At 53.8% G+C, this 20,257-nt stretch overlaps 3 protein-coding genes across 5 annotated transcripts; all 3 read right to left on the reverse strand.

The window, feature by feature from the left end:
• Positions 1-89: 89 nt before the first annotated feature.
• On the reverse strand, positions 90-10,754 carry TAPBP (TAP binding protein). Of its 2 annotated transcripts, none has more exons than XM_082847741.1 (8): positions 10,553-10,754; positions 10,250-10,420; positions 9,756-10,016; positions 3,028-3,426; positions 2,284-2,625; positions 2,104-2,193; positions 1,933-1,970; positions 90-1,238 (listed from the first exon to the last, which is right to left on the reverse strand). In XM_082847741.1, exons 1-8 carry the CDS (start codon positions 10,587-10,589, stop codon positions 1,227-1,229), a joined length of 1,350 nt encoding a protein of 449 aa, XP_082703867.1. In that variant the 5' UTR covers positions 10,590-10,754; the 3' UTR covers positions 90-1,226. The 2 variants fall into 2 exon arrangements, with proteins under 2 accessions (XP_082703867.1, XP_082703866.1); XM_082847740.1 differs by having other exon boundaries at positions 2,098-2,193.
• Positions 10,755-11,320: 566 nt separating this feature from the next.
• Positions 11,321-13,488, reverse strand: ZBTB22 (zinc finger and BTB domain containing 22). Its single transcript, XM_082847341.1, has one exon. It carries the CDS (start codon positions 13,471-13,473, stop codon positions 11,563-11,565), a length of 1,911 nt encoding a protein of 636 aa, XP_082703467.1. The 5' UTR covers positions 13,474-13,488; the 3' UTR covers positions 11,321-11,562.
• Positions 13,489-14,802: 1,314 nt separating this feature from the next.
• Positions 14,803-19,329, reverse strand: DAXX (death domain associated protein). Of its 2 annotated transcripts, none has more exons than XM_082847390.1 (8): positions 19,243-19,329; positions 18,108-18,366; positions 17,122-17,953; positions 16,782-16,996; positions 16,388-16,622; positions 15,751-16,225; positions 15,381-15,591; positions 14,803-15,192 (listed from the first exon to the last, which is right to left on the reverse strand). In XM_082847390.1, exons 2-8 carry the CDS (start codon positions 18,312-18,314, stop codon positions 15,133-15,135), a joined length of 2,235 nt encoding a protein of 744 aa, XP_082703516.1. In that variant the 5' UTR covers positions 18,315-18,366; positions 19,243-19,329; the 3' UTR covers positions 14,803-15,132. The 2 variants fall into 2 exon arrangements, with proteins under 2 accessions (XP_082703516.1, XP_082703517.1); XM_082847391.1 differs by having other exon boundaries at positions 18,108-18,363; positions 19,243-19,323.
• Between the last annotated feature and the right edge of the window lie 928 nt (positions 19,330-20,257).

Below are 20,257 nucleotides of genomic sequence, written 5' to 3' on the forward strand. Positions count from 1 at the left end.
GTTCCGAAGGGGGATTGGGTGCAGCCGAGGCATTTGAGAGGCGGGGTCGTTGGAAGGAACACGCGATTGGAAGTGTTCTCGCGCTTGCAAAGGGGATCCCTGGGGAAGAACTAAGGCACCCGTTGGAAGCACTGAACAAGTTTATTCCCATACGATTAGACCCGCTCCCCGCGTCAGTCTGGCCGACCGTCCTGACCTTCGGAGGTCCCTAAGCCGAGCCGCTGCTTCCTTCCTCCAATAGTTATTTGATCCAACACCTGCTTTTGAATTCTTAGGACGCAAAAAGACTAACTTCTTATATTGAGCGCCCTCCAGCGGGCGCCAGGCCCTGTGCCGGCGCGGGGGATACACCAGGGGACGGACAGGCTCATCCTCGCCTTCGAGGAGACGACAGTCCGGGCAGGGAAACAAGCATTTAACAACGACTCGCACAATCACTTAAATACAACCGTGGTGAACCGCACAAGAGGGACACGCGGCGATCTGAGGGAATGACAAGGCTGACCTGGTCTGGAGCCCAGGAAGGGCGAGGATGGACCAGGCAGAGGGAACAGCGCTCTGGGACCCAGGGAGGGTGGGAGGCTATTGAAGAAAAGGATCAGCCGTAGGTGTGATAAGCATTGAGAAGAGGGCCGGAGAGAGCACGAGGCGGGCTTGAAGAGGTAAGCAGTGGCTGGAGCGCAGGGATACACAAGCCAGGACAAGAAGAATGGATTTTGCCTCTCGAGCACCCGTTTCTGTCCCAGAGGTCCCTGAGACTATTTCAGGGGGTATGCGAAGTTTGGGCTATTTTCATAACAATCGCAAACTGTTATTTGCCTTTTCATTCTCATTCTCTAAAAAACGTACAGCGTTCTCCTGAAGCTACATGACGTGTATTGACATCGTCCCCACAGCTAATGGAACGTGTGCTTGTGTCTTCCTGTGTATTAAATTGTTCTCAGTTTTAAGTTCTAGTACAATAAATATCTATAGTTTATAACCCACATAAGCAAAAGCTCTGTAGGGTCCTTGATAATTTTTAAGAGGTCCTGAGAACAAAAATTTTGAGAACTGCTGCTCTAGAGCCCTAAGAAGGTGAATGTCTTTTGTCTTTTCAGAAAGCAGCTGCTCACTGGAGAGAGACTGGAGGGGGCACGAACCAAGGGTATACAATTTGGGGGAGTTACTACAGTGGCTCAGACCAGAGATGATGGTGGCTTCCCCAGGATGGTGGTGAGTTGGCCTCACTGTGTTTTCTGGAAGAGAAGTAAAAAGGAGGTGAGGAATTCGGGGCAGGGTGAAGTGCTTATGGTCAATCCAGAGACAAATGAACATCATGGGCACAGAGGATGGCAGATGATAGAGGCTAACATTTTCTATGTGTTTTAAGCCTGGCACTGTGCCAAGTGCTTTTGCTCCTGCATCTTCCAGAGGAGATGCCCTTTCTCTTTTAATCATTCCAAGAGCCCTCTGAGGCTCTGCTGGCCGGAAGGGTAGCCACCACCCACTTGTGTCTGTTGAGCATTTGAAATGTGGCTAGTCCAAATTCAGGTGTGCTGCCAGTTTAAAATAAACTCCTGTTTTTGAGGACTTAGAATGGAAAAAACACTATAATTTCTTATACTGATGACATGTTGCCACGATAACATTTTGGATATATTAGATATCTCTTTACCTTTTTAAAGCAGTCCCTAGATTATATATTTAAATTTACGTATGTGGTTTGCATTATAATTCTATTGGACAGCACTGCCTAAGCAGTTTTTTTTCCCCCTACACCCAAGGAAACTGAGGTGTAGCACGTTTGAGATGGCAGGATTTAATGCAGGTCTGTGTGAATTCCAAGTCTGGGTTCTGCCCACCAAGCCAGCAGCCTCCCTCCTGGGTGAGGAGTTGGGCAGAGGGGATAAAATGAGAAGGGAAAAATAAAGGAAGGTAGAGTGTTGTTACCTTTTCCACTGAATCCTTGGAAGTTGCCAGGTAGGCAGCTGTGGAGAGAAATTTAGAAGGGATGGGATGGGGCAGTAGAAGGGCAGAGGGATGGGTGTCAGACTTCTTCTGGGAGGAGGAAGAGAATGTCTGCCAGTCAAGGGTCCCAGCCTGGGTGGGACTTACACTCACCGGCCCAGCCCAGCACATTGATGAGCCCAAGGAGGAGAAAGGCAGACAGGAAGAGGCCTACGCCATCCTCCAGAGAGGGCCCAGAGAGACCTGGCAGGCAGAAGGAGCAAGAATGAGTCTGAAATTCCCAGGCACCTCTCCCCACACCCCTCCCCGTTTCTCCATATTTCAGGCTCTTACCAGCTACCTGCAGGGTTACCTCGGCGCTGCGCCCCAAGGCGGGCAGGCTGGGGTGGTGGACACGACAGGCATAGCGTGCCCCATGCTGCCCGGTGGTGACCGGGGGTGGCTGCAGGTGTGCAGAGAGGCTCACGGAGCCATCTGAGTGATGGCTTAGGGCGGAGAGCCACCTCTGCCCCTCGGCCTTCTGAAAGCGACCCTCTGGGCCACCCCAGAGCTCCCACTCCACCTCCAGGCCCTCGGAGGGGTAGAAGTGGGACACGAGGCAGAGCAGCTCCGGGGGTGCCTCCCTGGGGGCAGCCCATATAAGAGGTGCTGGTGTCAGGGTCACCTTGGGGGGCTCTGGGGAGAGAGTAAGAAAGCAGCATGAGGGAATCAATCTACACTGTCCTCTCTCAGAGGCCCTCAGTGTGCCCTCTGGCTTCCCCAATACTGAGGGGTTTGGGTTTTCTCCTCCCAGGATGGGGAACCTGCCATCTCTCCATTGGTGTTTCACAGGAATCTCCATGCCAAAGCCCCCATTCTCAGGGACCCCTACTCCCTCAGATTTGGGAACCTTCATCCCAAAGCCACTCAGATTCCCAGGGACCCTCTACCCATTGCCCCCCTGACTCTCAGGGACCCCCAATCTGTCTCCCTCTACTCAACCAGCACCCTTTTCTCCACCATCCTTCCCCCATCATGGTGTCCCCATAATCCCAGTGATCACCCTCTACCCACAGAGACCCCTGTCCCCTCACTCACTCTGTACGGCAAGCTCCAGGGTGGTCTGCCCTTGTAGGTATGGCAGGTGTACAGTAGCCAGATAGGTGCCCTCCTGGAAGGGCTGCACTGCAGGCAGCCAGAAGGTCCCATTTCCGGTCCACGGCCCCAAGGGCTCATCATCATCCCAAGCAGCAAATGCCACCGCCCCCTCTCGGGCAGCTGGCATTTGCCCACTCAGCCCAGGAGTCGCAGCCAGCATCAGGTGCCCCTTACCCAGGTGCTGGCGTCGCCATTCCAGCCCAAAGGGAGGGGGACCTGGGGCCAGAGAGGTAGCAGCCTTGGGGGTGGGGGGCGAGTAGGCGAAGCTCAGGTCCAGCAGGGCATCTTGTCCCAATCGGATGCGAGGGGTGGGGGTGTGAGTGAGGACAGTCAGCACAGCTGAGGAAGATGAGGAGAGGAAGGTGGGGAGGGGGAGAGGAAGAAAGAGAATAAAATAGAGAAATGGAGTTACGGGGGGGACTCGACTCTAATTTACCCACCCCTCTGACGACACCTCCTTTCTGACACTCACCATCTTCCAGCCCTCCCTGCAAATCCCCTTTGCCCTGGGACTGGGTGGGACCCAGTGAGACTCAGAGTGAGCAGAGAGGTCTCACGGTGAATAGAGGCAGTGAGTGGGTACAGCCCTTGAAGGCTGCTCGGAACACACAGCCCGTGCTGCACCACCTCTGGGGTCAGCGGGATCTGAGTGTGCCCTGACACAACCTGAACCAGCCCACCAGCTTCCACGCCCACCTTTGAAGAGCCAGGCCCTTCTTGGTTTGCTGGTGAAGAAGTGATGATTCATGACTGTCAACCCTATGGTGCTATGCAGAGTATTTACTGACTCTGGAAGGTTCTGGCTCTAGACTAGACCTGAACACAGACAACTGTGATCTACTGAGGCAGTATATGCTGGTTGAGTGCCTGGAGCCTGGCTGCCCTGGTTAATCCCCACTCTGCAGCTATTTATATGGCCTTGGAACAGTTACTTTACTCTTCACTTTCTGAATCTCCTAAATAGGGATAATAATGATGATAGTACCTATCCCATGAGGTTGTAGTGAAGGTTAAATCATTTAACACCTGCTACTCAGACGTATGCAGTTCCTGATTCTGGATAACAAAGACATCTATATATGAAAGCTGCTTAGAACAGTGCCTGGAACACAGTATGACTACAAAAGTGTTTGCTGTGATTACAGCCAACCATCTGCCAGGCAAATGTAACGTGCCCCAACTCAATAGCATCACTAGAACATTTCCCCACTCGGCTCCAATGCCCATCTTACCTGCCTTGACCAATGATCACCACCAGCCCCCAGGCGCTAAAGGCAAGCATTTGGAGTCCCTAAGACTCCTTCTTCTAATTAATTCATTCAACTAATATTTATTGAGCACCTAGGATGTTCACGGTTGACGAGAGTGGTAAACAAGACAGGCAGCCCCTGCCCTCAAATTGTGTAGGAGACAGATTGCCAAATATAATGTGCTATGTGCTCTCCCCACCAGGCCCTAATTCTGTCTCCCAAATAGATCTTACATGTTTCCTACTCAAGTTCTTATCAATATACATTTGGACAATTACAACAGCCTCCTCTCAGGTCTCCCTATCCTCTATCAGTATCTCTCTCCCTTTCATTTCATCCTCCACACTGAAACCAAATAGCGTGGCTACAAGTCTGATCTGGGCACTTGCCTGTTTAAAAATCCCAGCTACCTAGGAAGCCAGCAACTAAAGGCACACGCTGGAGCTAGATGGCCCAGGTTCAATTCCTAGCCCTGCTTCTTACAAGTTGTGTGTCCCTGGGCAAATTACCTAACTGCTCTGTGTCTCATATATCTTCATCTGTGACATGGGAATAACATCAGTACCTAGTTCTTACGGTTGTTGGGAGGAATAAATAAGATTATGCCTATAAAGTGCATAGAACAGGAGCTGGCATATAGAAAATGCTTAGCTGTTACTATTTTCATTACTGTCATCATCATCATGATGGACTTGCTGGGTATCTTGGGAAAAGGACTTAATCTCTATTTTCCCCATTAGTCCAATGATCTAATCCTTGCCACCTTTTGTAGGAATCAAGTAAAATAACGGGCTTTTGGAAAAATGGCGCACACACACACACACACACACACACACACACACACACACACAAAACTCCTGATGGTTCACTATCATTTATAAACTCCAGCTTTCACAGTACTTGGTAATCCAGCCCCCAACCCATCTTTCCAGACTTCTCTTGCACCCTAAGAACCAGCCACATAGAATCCCTTTCTTGCGACCAGCAGAAACTCTAGTCACTGGGCTTTTCTTTGCTTTGGTTCCTTCAGTTTCTAATGTCCCTCCCCCATTTTCTCCAACATCTAACTACTTCATGTCCTTCAGATCTGTTCCACTGCCAGAAATGTCTGGGTCTTCCAGGTAGAAGTAATTTTTTTCTCTTGTGGTTATTTTTTTATTTTTTTTTTCTTTTGCGGTACGCGGGCCTCTTACTGCTGTGGCCTCTCCCGTTGCAGAGCACAGGCTCCGGACGCGCAGGCTCAGCGGCCATGGCTCACGGGCATAGCCGCTCCGCGGCATGTGGGATCTTCCCGGACCGGGGCATGAACCCGTGTCCCCTGCATCGGCAGGCGGACTCTCAACCACTGCGCCACCAGGGAAGCCTCTGTGGTTATTTTTATGTAATTTTTTTTGGCCATGCCACGGGGCTTACGGGATCTTAACTCCCCAACCAGAGATTGAACCCCAGGCCCTCGACAGTGAAAGAGCAGAGTCCTAACCACTAGACTGACAGGGAATTCCCTATTTTTTTTTTTTTTTTTTTTTGCGTTATGCGGGCCTCTCACTGTTGTGGCCTCTCCCATTGCGGAGCACAGGCTCCGGACGCGCAGGCTCAGCGGCGCAGCCACTCCACATGTGGGATCCTCCCAGACCGGGGCACGAACCCGTGTCCCCTGCATCGGCAGGCGGACTCTCAACCACTGCGCCACCGGGGAAGCCCCCCCTTTTTTTGTGTAATTTTTAATCCTAGCTTCTAAGGCCTATAAGGTTAAACTTCTCTGAACTTCATGGGATCGTTTTTGTTCAATAGAGTAAAAAAAAGTAAGCAATTTCATTTAGTTTATTAAAATCCAAAAATACAGTTTTGAATTGTAAGAATCAATCTGTAGGATTAATAAACAAAACCTAAAGGTTTTACAGTTCAACCTTAAGCTAACAGTGCTCTTTAATATGGGATTATGAAGCAATTTTAGACCTGCATCCCACAACCTGGACTCTGTAAAAATACAAATGTAAACACAACAGGGCCAGAACCTGTTGGTAAGGAAATTTCTACCTGTTTTGCAGCTTGTATTATATAGGCTTATGCTCTTCTGTTAAAAAGTGAATGGTAAAAACTATTATAAAATATCACTGGGGCTTCCCTGGTGGCGCAGTGGTTGAGAGTCCACCTGCCGATGCAGGGGACATGGATTCATGCCCCGGTCCGGGAAGATCCCACATGCCAAGGAGTGGCTAGGCCCGTAAGCCATGTCCGTTGAGCCTGCGCGTCTGGAGCCTGTGCTCCGCAACGGGAGAGGCCACAGCAGTGAGAGGCCCGCGTACTATATATATATATATATATATATATATAAAACTGAAAAAATTTAAACCCAAATCTAATCAAGCCTCTAGCTCTAACTACCAATTTATAGGAAATATGGAGGGAAAAGGAACAAAGGAAATGACAGGATGAGGAAACAATTGGCCAAATATAGAATGTGGGAACTTCTACAGAACAAATGACAAATCAATAGCATTTAAAGGGGTGGGGCAATTACAAATAAAAGAGACTTAAGAGACAAAACTGGGACCTCCCTGGTGGCGCAGTGGTTAAGAATTCGCCTGTCAATTCAGGGGACAAGGATTCGATCCCTGGTCCAGGAAGATCCCACATGCCGCAGAGCAACTAAGCCCATGTGCCACAACTACTGAACCTGCACTCTAGAGACCGTGAGCCAAAACTACTGAAGCCCGCGTGCCTAGAGCCCATGCTCCACAAGAGAAGCCACCGCAACGAGAAGCCCGCACACCGCAATGAAGAGTAGCCCCCACTCACTGCAACTAGAGAAAGCCCGCATGCAGCAACGAAGACCCAAGGCAACCAAAAATAAATAAATTTTTTAAAAAAGAGAGACAAAACTGTTATAGACTGAATGTCTGTGGTTCTCCCTCCCCCAACCCCCCCAATTCAAATGTTGAAGCCTTAACCCACAATGTGACTGTATTTGGAGATAGGGACTAGGAGGAGGTGATAAAGTTAATGAGGTCATAAAGGTAGGCCCTAACCTGATAGAGCTGGTGCCCTTATAAGAAGAGGAAGAAACACCGCAGCTCTCTCTCCCCTCCATGTGGGGACACAGCCAGAAGGCAGCCATCTGTAACCACAAGGGGAGAGTTCTCACCAGACAACAGCCCTGCTAGCACCTTGATCTTGGACTTGATCTTGGACTTCTAGCCTCCAAAACTGAGAAAATAAATTCCTGTTGTTTAAGCCCCCTGGTTTATGATATTTTGTTTTGGCAGCCCAAGCAGCTGCAACAACCAAATAGAATATATAGACCTCTTTTTTATCCTGACTGAAGCAAACAGACTGTAAAATAACATCATTGAGACAATCGGGAGAAATTTAATATGAGCCAGGAGTTAAATGATACTAAGGAATTATTGTTTGTTTTGTTAGGTATGATAATGCTATTGTGTGTGGGGGGGGTTGTTAAAGTCCTTATATGATAGAGATGCTTACTGAAGTACTTATGAGTAAAATAATACGATGGGATATACTTAAAAATACTTCCAAAAAAGAACAGAAGTTTGGGGGAGGATAGGTAAAACAATTTGGTAAAATGTAATAACTATACCAGTAGATAATGGGTATATGGGGGGTTCATTTTACTGTTCTCTACTTTAGTGTGTCATTGAAACTTTCTATAACAATTTTAAAAGAACGATGAGAATTAAATACTATACACACAAGTATATTACAAAAGTATATTTCTCAAGAAACATTTTAGAGTATTTGACAACTAATTTGGTAAGAAATAAAGTATAAATGCATACTAGCAAAATTACTGATGATCTGTGACCCTGGAAAGAGTTCATTTTTAACTTTACATTGAAACAACAACTTTCACATTCTTAAATCCCTAATCAAGTAGGAATGCTTGAAAAGGAGGGCTGAACACAGCAACTAGTTTTCACCCCTGGTGGTGGGTGAGATGCAATAATTTTCTCTCCTGGGCACATGCCCATGGCTCCCTATCTGCACTTCTTTTACGGTCCAAGTCACTTTCTACTCTACAATTACCCAAGACAAATCTGATGGGAACCTTCCTGAGAGTAGACTCTACATCCGATCACCTTTGTGACCCTTAAAAGTAACCAAGGCCACCCAGAGGTTCTGATTTAATTCATCTGGAGTAAAACTCAGATTTCAGTATAACCTCCAAAAGGATTCTTATTTGCAGCCTGGACTGAGAACTACTGGGCCCTAATTTATTCTTGGTGATAATAAATATTTAATCAGTGAATAAATTAACAAAGTGTCTCGCTTGATTTTTACAACAATGGGAAGGCAGATGGGAAATAACCATCCACATTTTACAGTTGGAAAAGCATATTCAGAGAGAAAAGGACATTCTCACCCCACCTTGTGAAGCCAACAGCCTGGGAAATATTCCTACCCACTAGAGAGAGCTACTGTCCCCACAAGGAGCAGTTTGCCTCTGCCCCTGCCCACAGCGAGGTCTGGGGACTAAGAATGGAGGTGTAGGCAGATGTGAGGGTTTCAGGGTGGGTGCTGAGCCCCGTGGGTGATTCTCTCTCAGTGATGAGGGTGGCAGGGAGAAGGTACTGGGGACGGGAGGGTGTAGGGCTCGGCTGGGGTTGACCAGCCGGTCAGGCTGTATTGTTTCCATAAAATCGCACAAGACTGAAGGAAGCCGAGGACTCTGTTAATATCCTACCTACCCTCTCGAGAAGACCTCCGAGAAATCCCAAATCCCGGTCATATCTTCCCCATTCTTGCTTTATCGGCCCACTCCCTCCCTGCGCCCCAGCCCAGCAAGGTGCCTGACCCCTGGGCCTCAAACTGCGTCACACAATGCAGTAAGTGGCCCTTGCAGCGGGAACCATTAGATCTGCCGCTTCCCTTCCACGCACTCAAGCCCACCATTCGGTGACCACAGAGTCAGGGCATCATCACGCGCCATAGAGAAGGGTCTGTCAAGGGAGGTCGACGCGCTAGAGCTCAAGAGCCTGCGCTTTGCTGGTTGCCGCAGTGCCGGATGTGGGCGCGGGTGGGGCGCGAAGGCTTTTTTTTTAAACTGGGTGAACCGCAAATGTGGGGGAGCCTAGCAAGATCTAGGAGGAAAGGTGCAAAAGTTCCTGTTTCTGAGACCCTCCCAACTCTGTCGCCTAGCGAGTTTCTTAAGGTCGGGTGTCAGGAACCCCCGCCTGGCTCCAAAGCCCCGCCCCAAACTGCACTTTTGTTTAAACTAGGCTGGGACTAGAAGAACCGGTAGAGACATCTTAACTTCAGCTGAACTGCCTCGATTTATAAATAAAGAAACTGAGACCCGACTAGGGAAATGACTCGCTCAAGTCCACATAGCGAGTTAACGGCTGATCTGGACCCTTAGAATCTACCCGTTTATCTCTACTTCCCCTCGGTAGCTACCTGTCGCCATGGTGATGAGAGCAGGCTCCGGCTGAGGCTCGGACTGTGGTCGAAGGAGGCTGGAGAGGCTGAGGACCGGGCTGGACATGCTGACCATGAGCCACCTCCCATCCAGGGCCCGCGGGCAGCTCTGCTCCGGGGTCAAGCCGCTGAGCCAGATCGCCGAGGCAGGAAGCGGGACGTAGTGGCTCATTTCGCAGCGTGGCGCGGGGGCGTCCCGCGGGTATCGCCTGAAGGCGGCCAGGAGGGTGCCCGCGGGGTCTGTGAGCACAGAGAGAGAAGTTGCTGCCTTAGAATCTCCGCCAGGAAAGGGGTGGGGAGAGCAGCGTCCAGGGAATTTTAAAGGTACAGACTACCCGGTAGCGAGAGATTTAAAAGTGATCCAGTTTCATTTTACAGAGGGGGAAACTGAGGCCCGAGGTCACTGTGAGACCTAAAGAGCAGGGAGTTTCGGTGGAGGCGACAGAGTTGGGAGCGAGTCCAGCATGACTCACCATGCACTTTGAGGTAGCGCTCTGGGTCGAGGTCCGGCCGGGGAGGTGGGCTCTCCGAGCTCTGGCGCAGCAGCAGTGCAGAGGGTTTCTTGGACAACCGGCCCCCGCCCGCATCCTCCACGAACCAGCACTCTACCACTGCGGGTCCCGCCGAGACGACGGTCGCCGTGCCTGGGGGGTATGGGCGCGAGTGAGGGGACGGCCCCAACGTCAGGTGACCCGATCTCCTCCACCCCACCCCCAGACGTGGTGGCAGTCACCTCCCACCGCTTCCCTAGGCTAAGAGTCGCGGGGTTCGCTCACCCAGAGCCACAGCGAGGAGCAGGGACAGAGGCTTCATGGCGCCGCGATCTTCTCAGCTCCGAAGCCGGCTTTCCCCCTTTAACTTTCACTTTCACTTTCCTCCAAAGGCCGGCAGGAGGGGCGGAGGAAATCTCCGCTCGGGCTAGGGGAAGGCTCGGGGGAGGCAGGTGCTTCCTCCGCCGGCTGGGCAGGGATCCCGGAACATCCTCTCCAGTTCTGATCTGGGGAACTCAGCCCCGCCCAGCCCTCCTGAACCACCCAGCACCACAGAGTTCGGGAGCCTTCCCACACCAGAGGCACCCCCTCCTGTCCACCCCAACCCCGAATCCACTTCCCTGAGAACCCTTACTCCACCTTCCCCGAACTGGGCCAGGTCCCCAGCAAACACATAGGGGTTGTCGGGAAGGCAAATGAAATGACCAATAAATATTTTAATCACCGTTTAAAAAAAATAAGATTTAAAATAAAACCCTTGTACTCCTACGACTTACTCCTTGTCTCCACTCCCCAGTGAGAATGGAGGTGGGGGACCCCCAAGGTGGAGGAAGAGGGATTAGGATAGAAATAAGGGGCACATCCTTTTGGGGGGCAGGGTATGTTCTAGGACAAGGGTGGGGCTCAAAGTCCTGGTCCCCACAACTACGCAAACACAGACTTCAGGTACAGACTACAACCACCTGACCCTCGACCCAGCGACTCCAGGATGCTCAACAAGTCCCCTCTCCCTCCCCCCCCCACCACCACTTGCACCCTACTCGGGAGCTGGGGCTTCAGTGTACCCATCTGAAGGGAAGGAAGGGCTGAGTTCCGGTGATACTTTAGGGAGGAGGGGCTGAGGAGTAGAAAGGGGTGGCCCATGGTGCGAGGCGGTTCCCTCTCCAGAATATATACAAGCCCATAGAGATAGGAAGACAGTAAGTGTGTTGGGAGATCACCTACGGGCCACAGCGCCCCTGGCTAGTGATCCCTAATCCCTCTTCCCGGAAAGCTACCCCCAGTAGCTCGCCTCTTCAGTTTGCTCCTCCGCCCCCACTGAAGCCCATCTCCACCTTGTGGACGCTGGGCGGGGACCAGACCCGTCGACTGGCCGGGGGCGTGGCCCCACTCGCCTCGTCGCCGCTGCCCCCGCCGCCGGGGGACTCTCTCTTGGGCTGCAAGGCTGGCCCGGTGGTCCCCCCGGGTCCGGGTCCGGCCCCGCCCCCGCCGCCTAGGCGGTGCCGGCGCTCACAATGTCCCCGATGGCGCATGAAACTGTCTCGCCACATGAACTTCTTGGCGCAGACGCCGCACTCATAGGGCTTGAGGCCTGTGTGTGTCTTCATGTGCTCTGTCAGGTGATGCTTCATCTTGAACTTTTTGTTGCACACGGGGCAATCAAAGGGCCGCAGGTTGAGGTGCATGTTCACATGGCGATCTCGCATGCTCTTGTGGGAGAAGGCCTTTCCGCAGTGGCACAGAAAGATCTTATTTCCATCCCCACTGCCTGTCCCTCCAGGAGTCCCGCCGGTGCCACCCGGCATGCCCAGGGCCCCTGCCGATGTGCTCCCCAGGGTCACTGCCCCATGTTCAGCTTGGTTCCCTGGTGGCTGGCCTGGAGCCTGTGAGGAGGAGGAGGAGGATGAAGAGGATGGGAAGACCAGGATCTGGTTGCCTTGCATGTCCAGTGGAAGCAGGGGCCTCGAAGGATGGGAGGGAGCATAGGAGGAAGGGGTTGGTCCCCCTGAATCATCAAGCCCTGCCCCAGGACCCCCACCTTCATAGGGGCCAAAGTCATTGGAGGACTCACAGAAATTGACCTGCTCCTCTCCCTTGTCTGGAGGCTCAGACAGGGTCCGGACGTCACTTATGCTAAGGGTAGCCTCAGATCCTCCCCCTGGTGGCACCCCGGAGCCACGCCCCAGCTCTTCATCTTCATCATCCTCACAGGTCAACACCAAGTCTTCCTCCTCCTCATCCTCTTCCAGGTCTGGGTCTTGGGGAACGAGGGGCGCTGGTGCTGGGCAGTTTCCACCCCGTTTCACATATACCCAGTGTTTCTGCGGCACAATGCTGGGGGGTGCGTAGGTGGGCCGGCGGAGCCCAGCCCCAGGGACCACTGCACCCCTCCCATCCCCACCGTCATCACACAGCTCATCTGCCTCCAGCAGCAGCTTCCCAGAGGTAGCCCCCCCACTGCCAACCACAGGGGCGGGGAATACAGGGCCACCTCCTTGACGCTCCCTACTGCCCACTGCAGAAGCTGCAAAAGCCTCCTGGGAGGAAGATGAGAAATCAGTGGACTCCCGAGGGCTGAAATAGTTGCTGCTGCTGGGGGACTGATTCTCACTGGCCCGGCTGGAGGCATGGAAGCGTACGGATCCCACAGTGGCAGGGGCCACGGTGCCCCCACTCCCTGAGGTGACCCCAGCACCAGGGACAGTGACCGATGTGGCTGCAGCAGTGGTGATGGTGGTGGTGGTGGCTGAGGCCCGGCCCTCTCGGAGGAGTTCAGTGCACTTATCCACGATGTGCCACATTTGGAGCACAGACCCCACTGTGAGGAAGTTGACAATGTCAGCAGCGGCCATGCTGAGGCGACCAGTATAAGCTGAAGCCAAGACAGTCTCGAAGGCGCCTGGGTCCATGACGCTAGGCAGCGAGATGGAGGTCATGCCCTTGAGTAGGACCTGGTCGTGGAAGTAAGGGGAAGAGGCAGCCAGGACAGCACGATGAGCCCTGAACTCCCGTCCCTGCACTCGGATGGACACATCACAGAGCTGGCCCTGCAGCCGCTGCTGATTGAGAGACTCCAAGAGGGCACTGGTCACCTCGGGGAAGGACACGTGCACTACTGCCGCTGCAGGCAGGGGCAGTGGTGGTGGGGCCAGCGATAGAGGCAGGGGGAGTGCTGCCCCGCTGGGAGACAGGGGAGATGGCTCCATGGTGTGGAGGGAAGGGGTACCCCCCCAGCCACAGGAACAAGGGAAGGAGGAGGGCGGCCGGGGGGGTCTCTGGAAAGAAAGAGAGAAGAATGATAACAACCCATAATGACACAGCCCTTTACAGTTTAAAAACATGTTCACACATTATCTGAGTAACTCCCCACAGTGACACTATAAGGTAGGTATTCCTTTCAACTCCATTTGACAGATGAGGAAACTGAGGCTCAGAAAGATTAAGAGATTATCCAAGGTTACACCATTAAGTGGCAGCACCCACAAATGCAGGTGTCCTAACTCCAAATCCAGTGATCTTTCCTTGGACGTTACAGAAATAAGGTGCTCTTGGGGAGTGGGGTGCCTCCCCTCAGAAATTCCCATTTGCCTGAGAGCCTGACTTTACAAAATTTACCTTTCTGGGGTTTTGTACCCTTTTCTTGGGAGGGGGGCAGGTTGGCTCTGGTGTTGAAAACCACCCCTCTCTCCACTTCCCTTTAGGCCGTGCCCCCCCACCCCACGGCTCTCTCGCAGGCCACGCACCTTGCCCCCAGTTATCCCCAACCCCGCCCATTTAGGCCCCGCCCACCTCAAGACCCGCCCATGGCTTTTGGGCTCCGCCCCTTATCTACCCCCGCCCACATCGGACCCCGCCCCCTTCTGCTCCGCCCCAAGCGCTACTTCGACCTCCTCTCCCACCCGGAAGGCGCCCCCCAACCCCGCGCGTCCCCGCTTACCGGGCCGCGCGCCCCCGGGCCCCCCCGCCCCTCACTCGGCGGCCAGAGCCGCAGCCTGGGCCCCTCCCGCCGCCATCTTGCGCCGACTCCCTCCGCCCTCCGCCTCCGCTCCGCCTCCCGCCCCTCAGGCTTTAAAGGCACAGGCGGGAACCCCGCCCGACCCGCTGGGCAATACTCGGCCGACTCGGCCACTTCTCCTTTAAAGAACAGCTTCTTCCTTCCACCTTAAGGGTACCAGGTCTCTTTCCGCCGCTGAGGACGCAGGACTCGGTTCGGCCGAAGTTCTCATTCCCCTTTAATTCGGTAAGCCTGCCTCTTCCCATTGGCGATGGGTCTAGGCCGTCGCTGCCTGGGCTCCGCCCCTGAGCTGTGGCCATTAGCGGGTTTGCGGGATCTAATCGCCCCGGTCTCCCAGCTTCTGACAGTCCCCCTGAAACCCCGCCCCCTACCTCCGGGCCTGGATTGGCTAAATAACCTTGAGTCGGCCCGTGATTGGCCTTTTTACTGCTACCGCTCGAAGTGAGAAAGTAAAGCGCGTTCAGGAGGCTGAAGTACATTTTTTCAGCGCCTGGCAGAGAGCAAGGAGAAGGCCTGAGGGCGAGAAGAACTCCGCGAGAGGCGTGCTGAAGGCAGCTGGAAAGGGCAGATCCAGGGCTATCCCGGGGGAACGGCTAACCCTGAGCCAGAGAACAGCTCATGCCAATCACCAGCTGGTGAGAGCAGGACAAGGAAAAGACAGGAATACAATAAGAAAAGAACTTTATTGTTTATTAATGTTTCTGTGTAAAACTTAAGCTTTTTTTTTTTTTTTTAAAGAAACCACCAAAAGGCGATTAGCTCAGTCCATCCCTTCCTCAGTCGTCTGGTTCCCACCGTCCTCCAAATACTATCCCAAAACATTTTGGAGGCAGGGAGGAGGGGGAGGCAGTTAATCAGAGTCTGAGAGCACGATGATCTCCTCTGGATCGCACTGTGTGGCCACACTCATCTGCAGGGGAGTGAGAGACAGAGTCAGAGAGGTCTGGAACACAGCGGACGAGAAGCCAAGGGAAGGACTTATCAGAGATCAAAAACTGGGGTGGGAAGAGAGAGGAGGTGATGAGTGCAGCAGACAGAATACCCCAAACTGAACAATGAAAGAGAATGAAGTCAGGAAACACAGCCTCCCCCTCTTACCTTAAAAGTACCAGGTCTGGAGGGTTGTGATTGTGGGGTGTCGAACAACCGGGCTGGAAATGGGCTACAGAGGGAGCTGGTCACCAGGCCGTGGCTAGGAGAATCCACCCTTGTGGAGGAATCAGCAACTGGAGCCATGGAAGCCAAGGGGGAAGGCGGGCTGGGCAGAGTATGTGTCTTCTCATGCACTGCCCTTTGCCTTTCCACATAGCTAGAGACAGAAACATATGTGGGTGGAAGGGTATGTGGAGACTGAGGATGGAGGGGGAGCTCCAGTTTCTCCTCGCAGACTCCGTTCCACAGTATTCCTCTCAGAAAGCCCCCGCAGTCCCTCCTTGGCTTCCCTCTTTCTCCTCCTTATTGCTGTTACCTCTTTCCTAATGGCCCGGCTTCTGTTTGCTTCTCCTTCCGAGATTTCTTGTGGGGAGGACTGGAATCTCCCCAGGTGTGAGGAGAGACGCCTCCGTTGAAGGAAGTGGAGGTGACCATGGCTGCTCCATTCTCCAAGACAGTGGTGAGAGGGTCTTCTGATTGCTTCCTGGAAGAGGAAACGTCCCTCTCCTCAGGGGAAGGAGTAGTATCCAGGGGCAAGGCTTCAATCTCTAGCTCAAAGAGCTGAGACATAGGGCTCTCCTCCTCCAGGGGCAACTCCTCGAGGTGCTCTCCACTGCTTTCAGCAACTACGCTGGAGGGGGCCGGGGGATCTTCTGCCAGTGAAGATGGTGACACTGTGAGTCCTTTGTTTTGCATCTCCCCCAACGACCCGCTGATCCCTTTGCGAGGTTCCAGGTTCTTTTCAGTGGAGATCTGTAGTGGGGACATGGGGCTCTTATCTCCATCCTTCCCTGGAAAAGAAGAAAAGAGGGGAGGGGTAGCAAAAGAACTAGGGGAAAGAAAACTGCTGAGAGGACACTAGGAGTAAGAGGAAGAAGGGAAGGATCTCAAACAGGAGGCTCATGCCCAACAGAGTAGAGGGAACCGACAAGAATACTGTTTCCTTGACATACCTGCTTCCTCGTCCTCCTCCTCCTCCTCCTCCTCCTCCTCCTCTTCATCGTCCCCCTGACCTTCCTGCATCTGTTCCAGATCCTCCTCTTCTTCGGAATCTGTGGCCTCCTCGTCTTCCTCCTCATCTTCCTCTCCCTCCTCTTCCTCCTCCTCCTCATCACTTTCCTCATCTTCATCATCGGTCTCAGCCTTGGAGGTGGTAGGGCACTCCTGGGATGCCATCCCACTAGGGCCCTGCAGGGGACAAAGGAGTTTCTCTATGGAATCCCTTGCCCCAGAGGGGCTGCTTCTTGCATTCCTTCTGCACACGCCATGATCAGTCACCACGTACTCCCTCCTGGCCAGTGCAGTGGAAGGACAAGGTCTCTCTGAAGGGTGTATTCCCTTCCATACCTCACCAGAATCCAAGGAGGCTTTGGAGGGGTCTGCAGAGTGGGAAGAGGTGGCTTGGGGGAGCCGCGCTCTTCTCTTCTGTCTCTCGCCCTCCTCGCTCTTGTCTTGCATCATTGCATACTTGGAGATGACCTCATCCAGCCGGCTCATAGCCAAGCTCCGGTTCTCCCGCAGGCGCCGAGCCAGGGCAGGATCTGACAGTGCGGGATCAATGCCTATGTGGGAAGATATAAAGTCAGTGTACTCACCCAGAACCCTAGAAGAAGGGACTAGAGAGACACCCCCTCCACCACACACCTGACGAATGAGGGTTACCAAGGAGCATCTCACTAATGCCTACCTGGCCTATAGTCATCTGTGAGGTGACAGCCAAAGTTGTAGATGAGATCAAGGTGGCGACGCTCCTGTAACCTGATGCCCACATCTCGGAAGGCATCCTGAGCCATGAGCTGGAGCTGCTGTCGGGGGAGGCCAAGGCTGTGCCGAGCAGCTGCCTTCTCTACAGCCCGCAGTACGTCTCCATAGTCAGGGAAGGTATCAGGCCCTGGCTTGTTGATGAGCCGCTCAATGCGCCTGTTGACCTCTGGGTAGCGGGTACCACGGTAGGGGATGCGCTGCTCTATGACCCGGCCTGTCAGTGAAGAGCAGTCTTTCAGCTCACACAGCCGCCCAAAGAGGCGGATCAGCTTACGCTTCAACCTCGCCTCCTGCAGGTAAGTGGAGTCTGGGTCATCCAATTCTGAGAGATCCAACTCCTTTTCCTGCAGCCGCCGGATCTCTGCCACGTAGAGTGCCAGCAGCTGCTCCAAGCGCTGGATCTGCCGCCGGGAACCATGGGTCCTTGGGGCCTCAGAGGCAGTGGTCTCAGCACTTGTGGGGTCCAAGGAGGGGTCTGCGGGAGGGTTATTCCCAGAGGGCTCACTAGAGGTGGTGGCAGCAGGGGCCAGGTTCAGCTTCTTCTTGGCTGAGTGGGCCTTGAGAACAGTGCAGAGCTCATTAATGTAGACATAGAGCTTAGCCGGCCGGCTCTGGGCCCGAGAGAGGACCCGAGAGAGGATGTTGCAGAACTCCGCCGAGGCCAAAAACAGAGAGTGGGCCCGCTGCTGCCGGTTATAGAGGAACGGGACCACCTCAGGGTGGTCCGCCGTCTGCGTCTTACACAGTTCAAGGAACTGGAAGGTTCAGGAGAAAAAGGGAGGGGGAAAGAGACAAGGGATGGGATTGAGAGAAAGAAGGTGAGGTGGGGTTAGTGGGGAAGAAAGGACAGGAGAGCCAGTCAGCCATCCCCCTCCCTGGGGTACGAGAATCTTCTCCCCTAAAGCTCACCTCTTCAAACAGCTTCTCATTCTCCAACTTGTAGCATTTCTTGCCGCCCGAACTACTGCTTCCTCCAGCCCCATGGGGCTGAGAGGAGCCAGGGGCTTCTGCCCTGGGTGAGGCCGGATTGGGGGGTGGGTGGGAGGGCCCTGGCAGAGCAGCTGCTTCATCTTCATCATCATCATCCAGCACGATGATGCTGTTAGCGGTGGCCATGGGGGATCAAATCCCCCGGAGGGAGGAAGTGTTGGGGATTTCGTAATTCCTGCTGGAAGGGGATGGGGCCTCAGACAGAGCCCCTCCAGCATAGCCCCATCCCTTCATCTCACACATTTTTCAGTCTTCTTGGGTTTCAAAACACCCAGCCATGCCCAACAGTGTCCTCACTGCCTATCTTCAGCAACCATTAGTACCATCTGTTTTTTGGGCCCTTTACTATGGGAGCCCCAAACCATCAGAAAACCTTAAGTCCCACCCCCAGCTCCACCCCTCACGTCGATATCCGGTCTTTCAGTTGCATTTCCCCACTATTTCTCATAGTTGGCAAGTTGATTCTTCCTCTCAACCCCTGGACGACCTCTCACTCCGGATTTCCTTGACATCCCCTCGAACAGATACCACACCCCCGCTGGCACCACCTCAGGTGTTCTCACACACATCAAATCCACACCCTCACTCCATCCTGAAGGTTCACCCCAACTCCGAGACTCTCTGAGGCGAAGAAGGTTCCCTCCCAACAATCCATCCCCCTTTCTCCTACTTAAATTATCTCCATATTCCACCCTCTGATGGCTCTCCTCAAACCGGGCCGTTAGGTTGGAGATATTTCACCTCAAGTCCCCCGCCCTCTCACCCCACCCTAATTTTCCCCATTCTCTTTCTGGGACCTGTAACCGATAGTGAGCCCCACACTGGGCTCTCCTGCTTCCACTCAGATTCCAGCCCTGAGTCCGGTCCTTCCCCTAGATGAGCTTCCCGCCAAGTACCCCTCCCCCAGTTCAGCCCCCGGCCGCCCCACTCCCCTTCAGGGATAGGAAGGAAGGTACCACAGCTTGCCCCTCAGACTCAGCGCCCGGAACCCCCCAGTACCTGTCCCTCGACATTCCCGCCCCCGCCTTCGCTCCCCGCACCGTCCGGCCCCCACCTCAGAAACAGTCTCTCGAGAAGACCCTCGCCGCTGATCTCAGAACCTCGCAAGGTTCCCTCCGTCTTCCTTCCCCCTCCCACCGCAGGCCCTACTCCGGACCGGAAGCCGCGGAGTTTCCGGCTACAGGCACCTAGGTGCGGCCATATTGTCGTACGGAATCCAGTCCCCCCCCCCCCCCGCCCCCGGTGGCCGGAAGTGACGGTGGACCCGCCCCGCGAGGGCTTCTAATGCCGCCCACATAGACTGCGGCTCCCTTCCCCTGACCTGCAGGGGACGGAATTGTCCCATCCGGGCGTCCCAAATGCTTGGAGGACGCCATTTTGCCGTACGGCGCTGGCTACGCCCGGATTGGGGCGCGCCGCCAGTGGAGCTCTTTTCACCGGGTGCTTCTGCCACTCCGCCAATCAGAAACTTCCCGCATCCTGGCCCAGCTGCCGGCGAGTCGCGTGCCGGGAGGACTGAGCCACCTGTCCAAGCAGGGGAGGGGGGAACGGAACAGGGCAGCTGAGGAATCGGCCCTCCAAGGCTGCACAAGGGTGCACGGAAGGGCGCGAATCTCTTAAGAGGGAAATAAAACCTTTTCCATCCACTGGGCTATTGACAAGCCTTCTGGCGCTGCTTTCCTACCTGCCAGGTACCAGTTTCCACGGCTTAATCGAATGTGCCTGTCATTCCTTTCTATGGGCTGTGCGCTCCCTTGTCGCTGTCCAGAAGCTATTTCTACATCCAGTTGCCTACATCTCCCAATCTTGAAGTCATAACACATGCATACAAATGAACACAACACGCTGTACAAATGTGTTATTATTACTGCTATTGTTGTTGGTTTGCTTTTCAAGCTCCACCACAGAACTAATGACCAACCAAGTAGGTGGGACCTGGGTGGTTCTCCTTCCTTTTCTGGAGGGGATTCCCGAAGCGCAGGCGCTGATGACCAGGAGGCCGTGCTTTGTCCAGGGGCTCCAGGGCCTGAGGACGGGCGATGTGGGGAGGGGGTTCTGAGAAGAATCTG

This window comes from Leucopleurus acutus (assembly GCF_964270905.1).
Source record: "Leucopleurus acutus genome assembly, chromosome: 10".
Lineage (NCBI taxonomy): Eukaryota > Metazoa > Chordata > Mammalia > Artiodactyla > Delphinidae > Leucopleurus > Leucopleurus acutus.

Excerpts from the sequence above, each read along its gene's own strand:
- TAPBP (XM_082847740.1), bottom strand. The coding sequence starts at position 10,589 with ATGAAGCCTCTGTCCCTGCTCCTCGCTGTGGCTCTGG. Across the intron at positions 10,017-10,249 it reads GCGCTACCTCAAAGTGCATG|ACCCCGCGGGCACCCTCCTG; the intron begins GTGAGTCATGCT and ends CTGTGCTCACAG. Across the intron at positions 2,626-3,027 it reads CCTGGAGCTTGCCGTACAGA|AGCCCCCCAAGGTGACCCTG; the intron begins GTGAGTGAGGGG and ends CTCTCTCCCCAG.
- ZBTB22 (XM_082847341.1), bottom strand. The coding sequence starts at position 13,473 with ATGGAGCCATCTCCCCTGTCTCCCAGCGGGGCAGCACTCCCCCTGCCT.
- DAXX (XM_082847390.1), bottom strand. The coding sequence starts at position 18,314 with ATGGCCACCGCTAACAGCATCATCGTGCTGGATGATGATGATGAAGAT. Across the intron at positions 15,592-15,750 it reads GCCGGGCCATTAGGAAAGAG|CTATGTGGAAAGGCAAAGGG; the intron begins GTAACAGCAATA and ends TTCTGTCTCTAG. Across the intron at positions 15,193-15,380 it reads CCAGACCTGGTACTTTTAAG|ATGAGTGTGGCCACACAGTG; the intron begins GTAAGAGGGGGA and ends ACTCCCCTGCAG.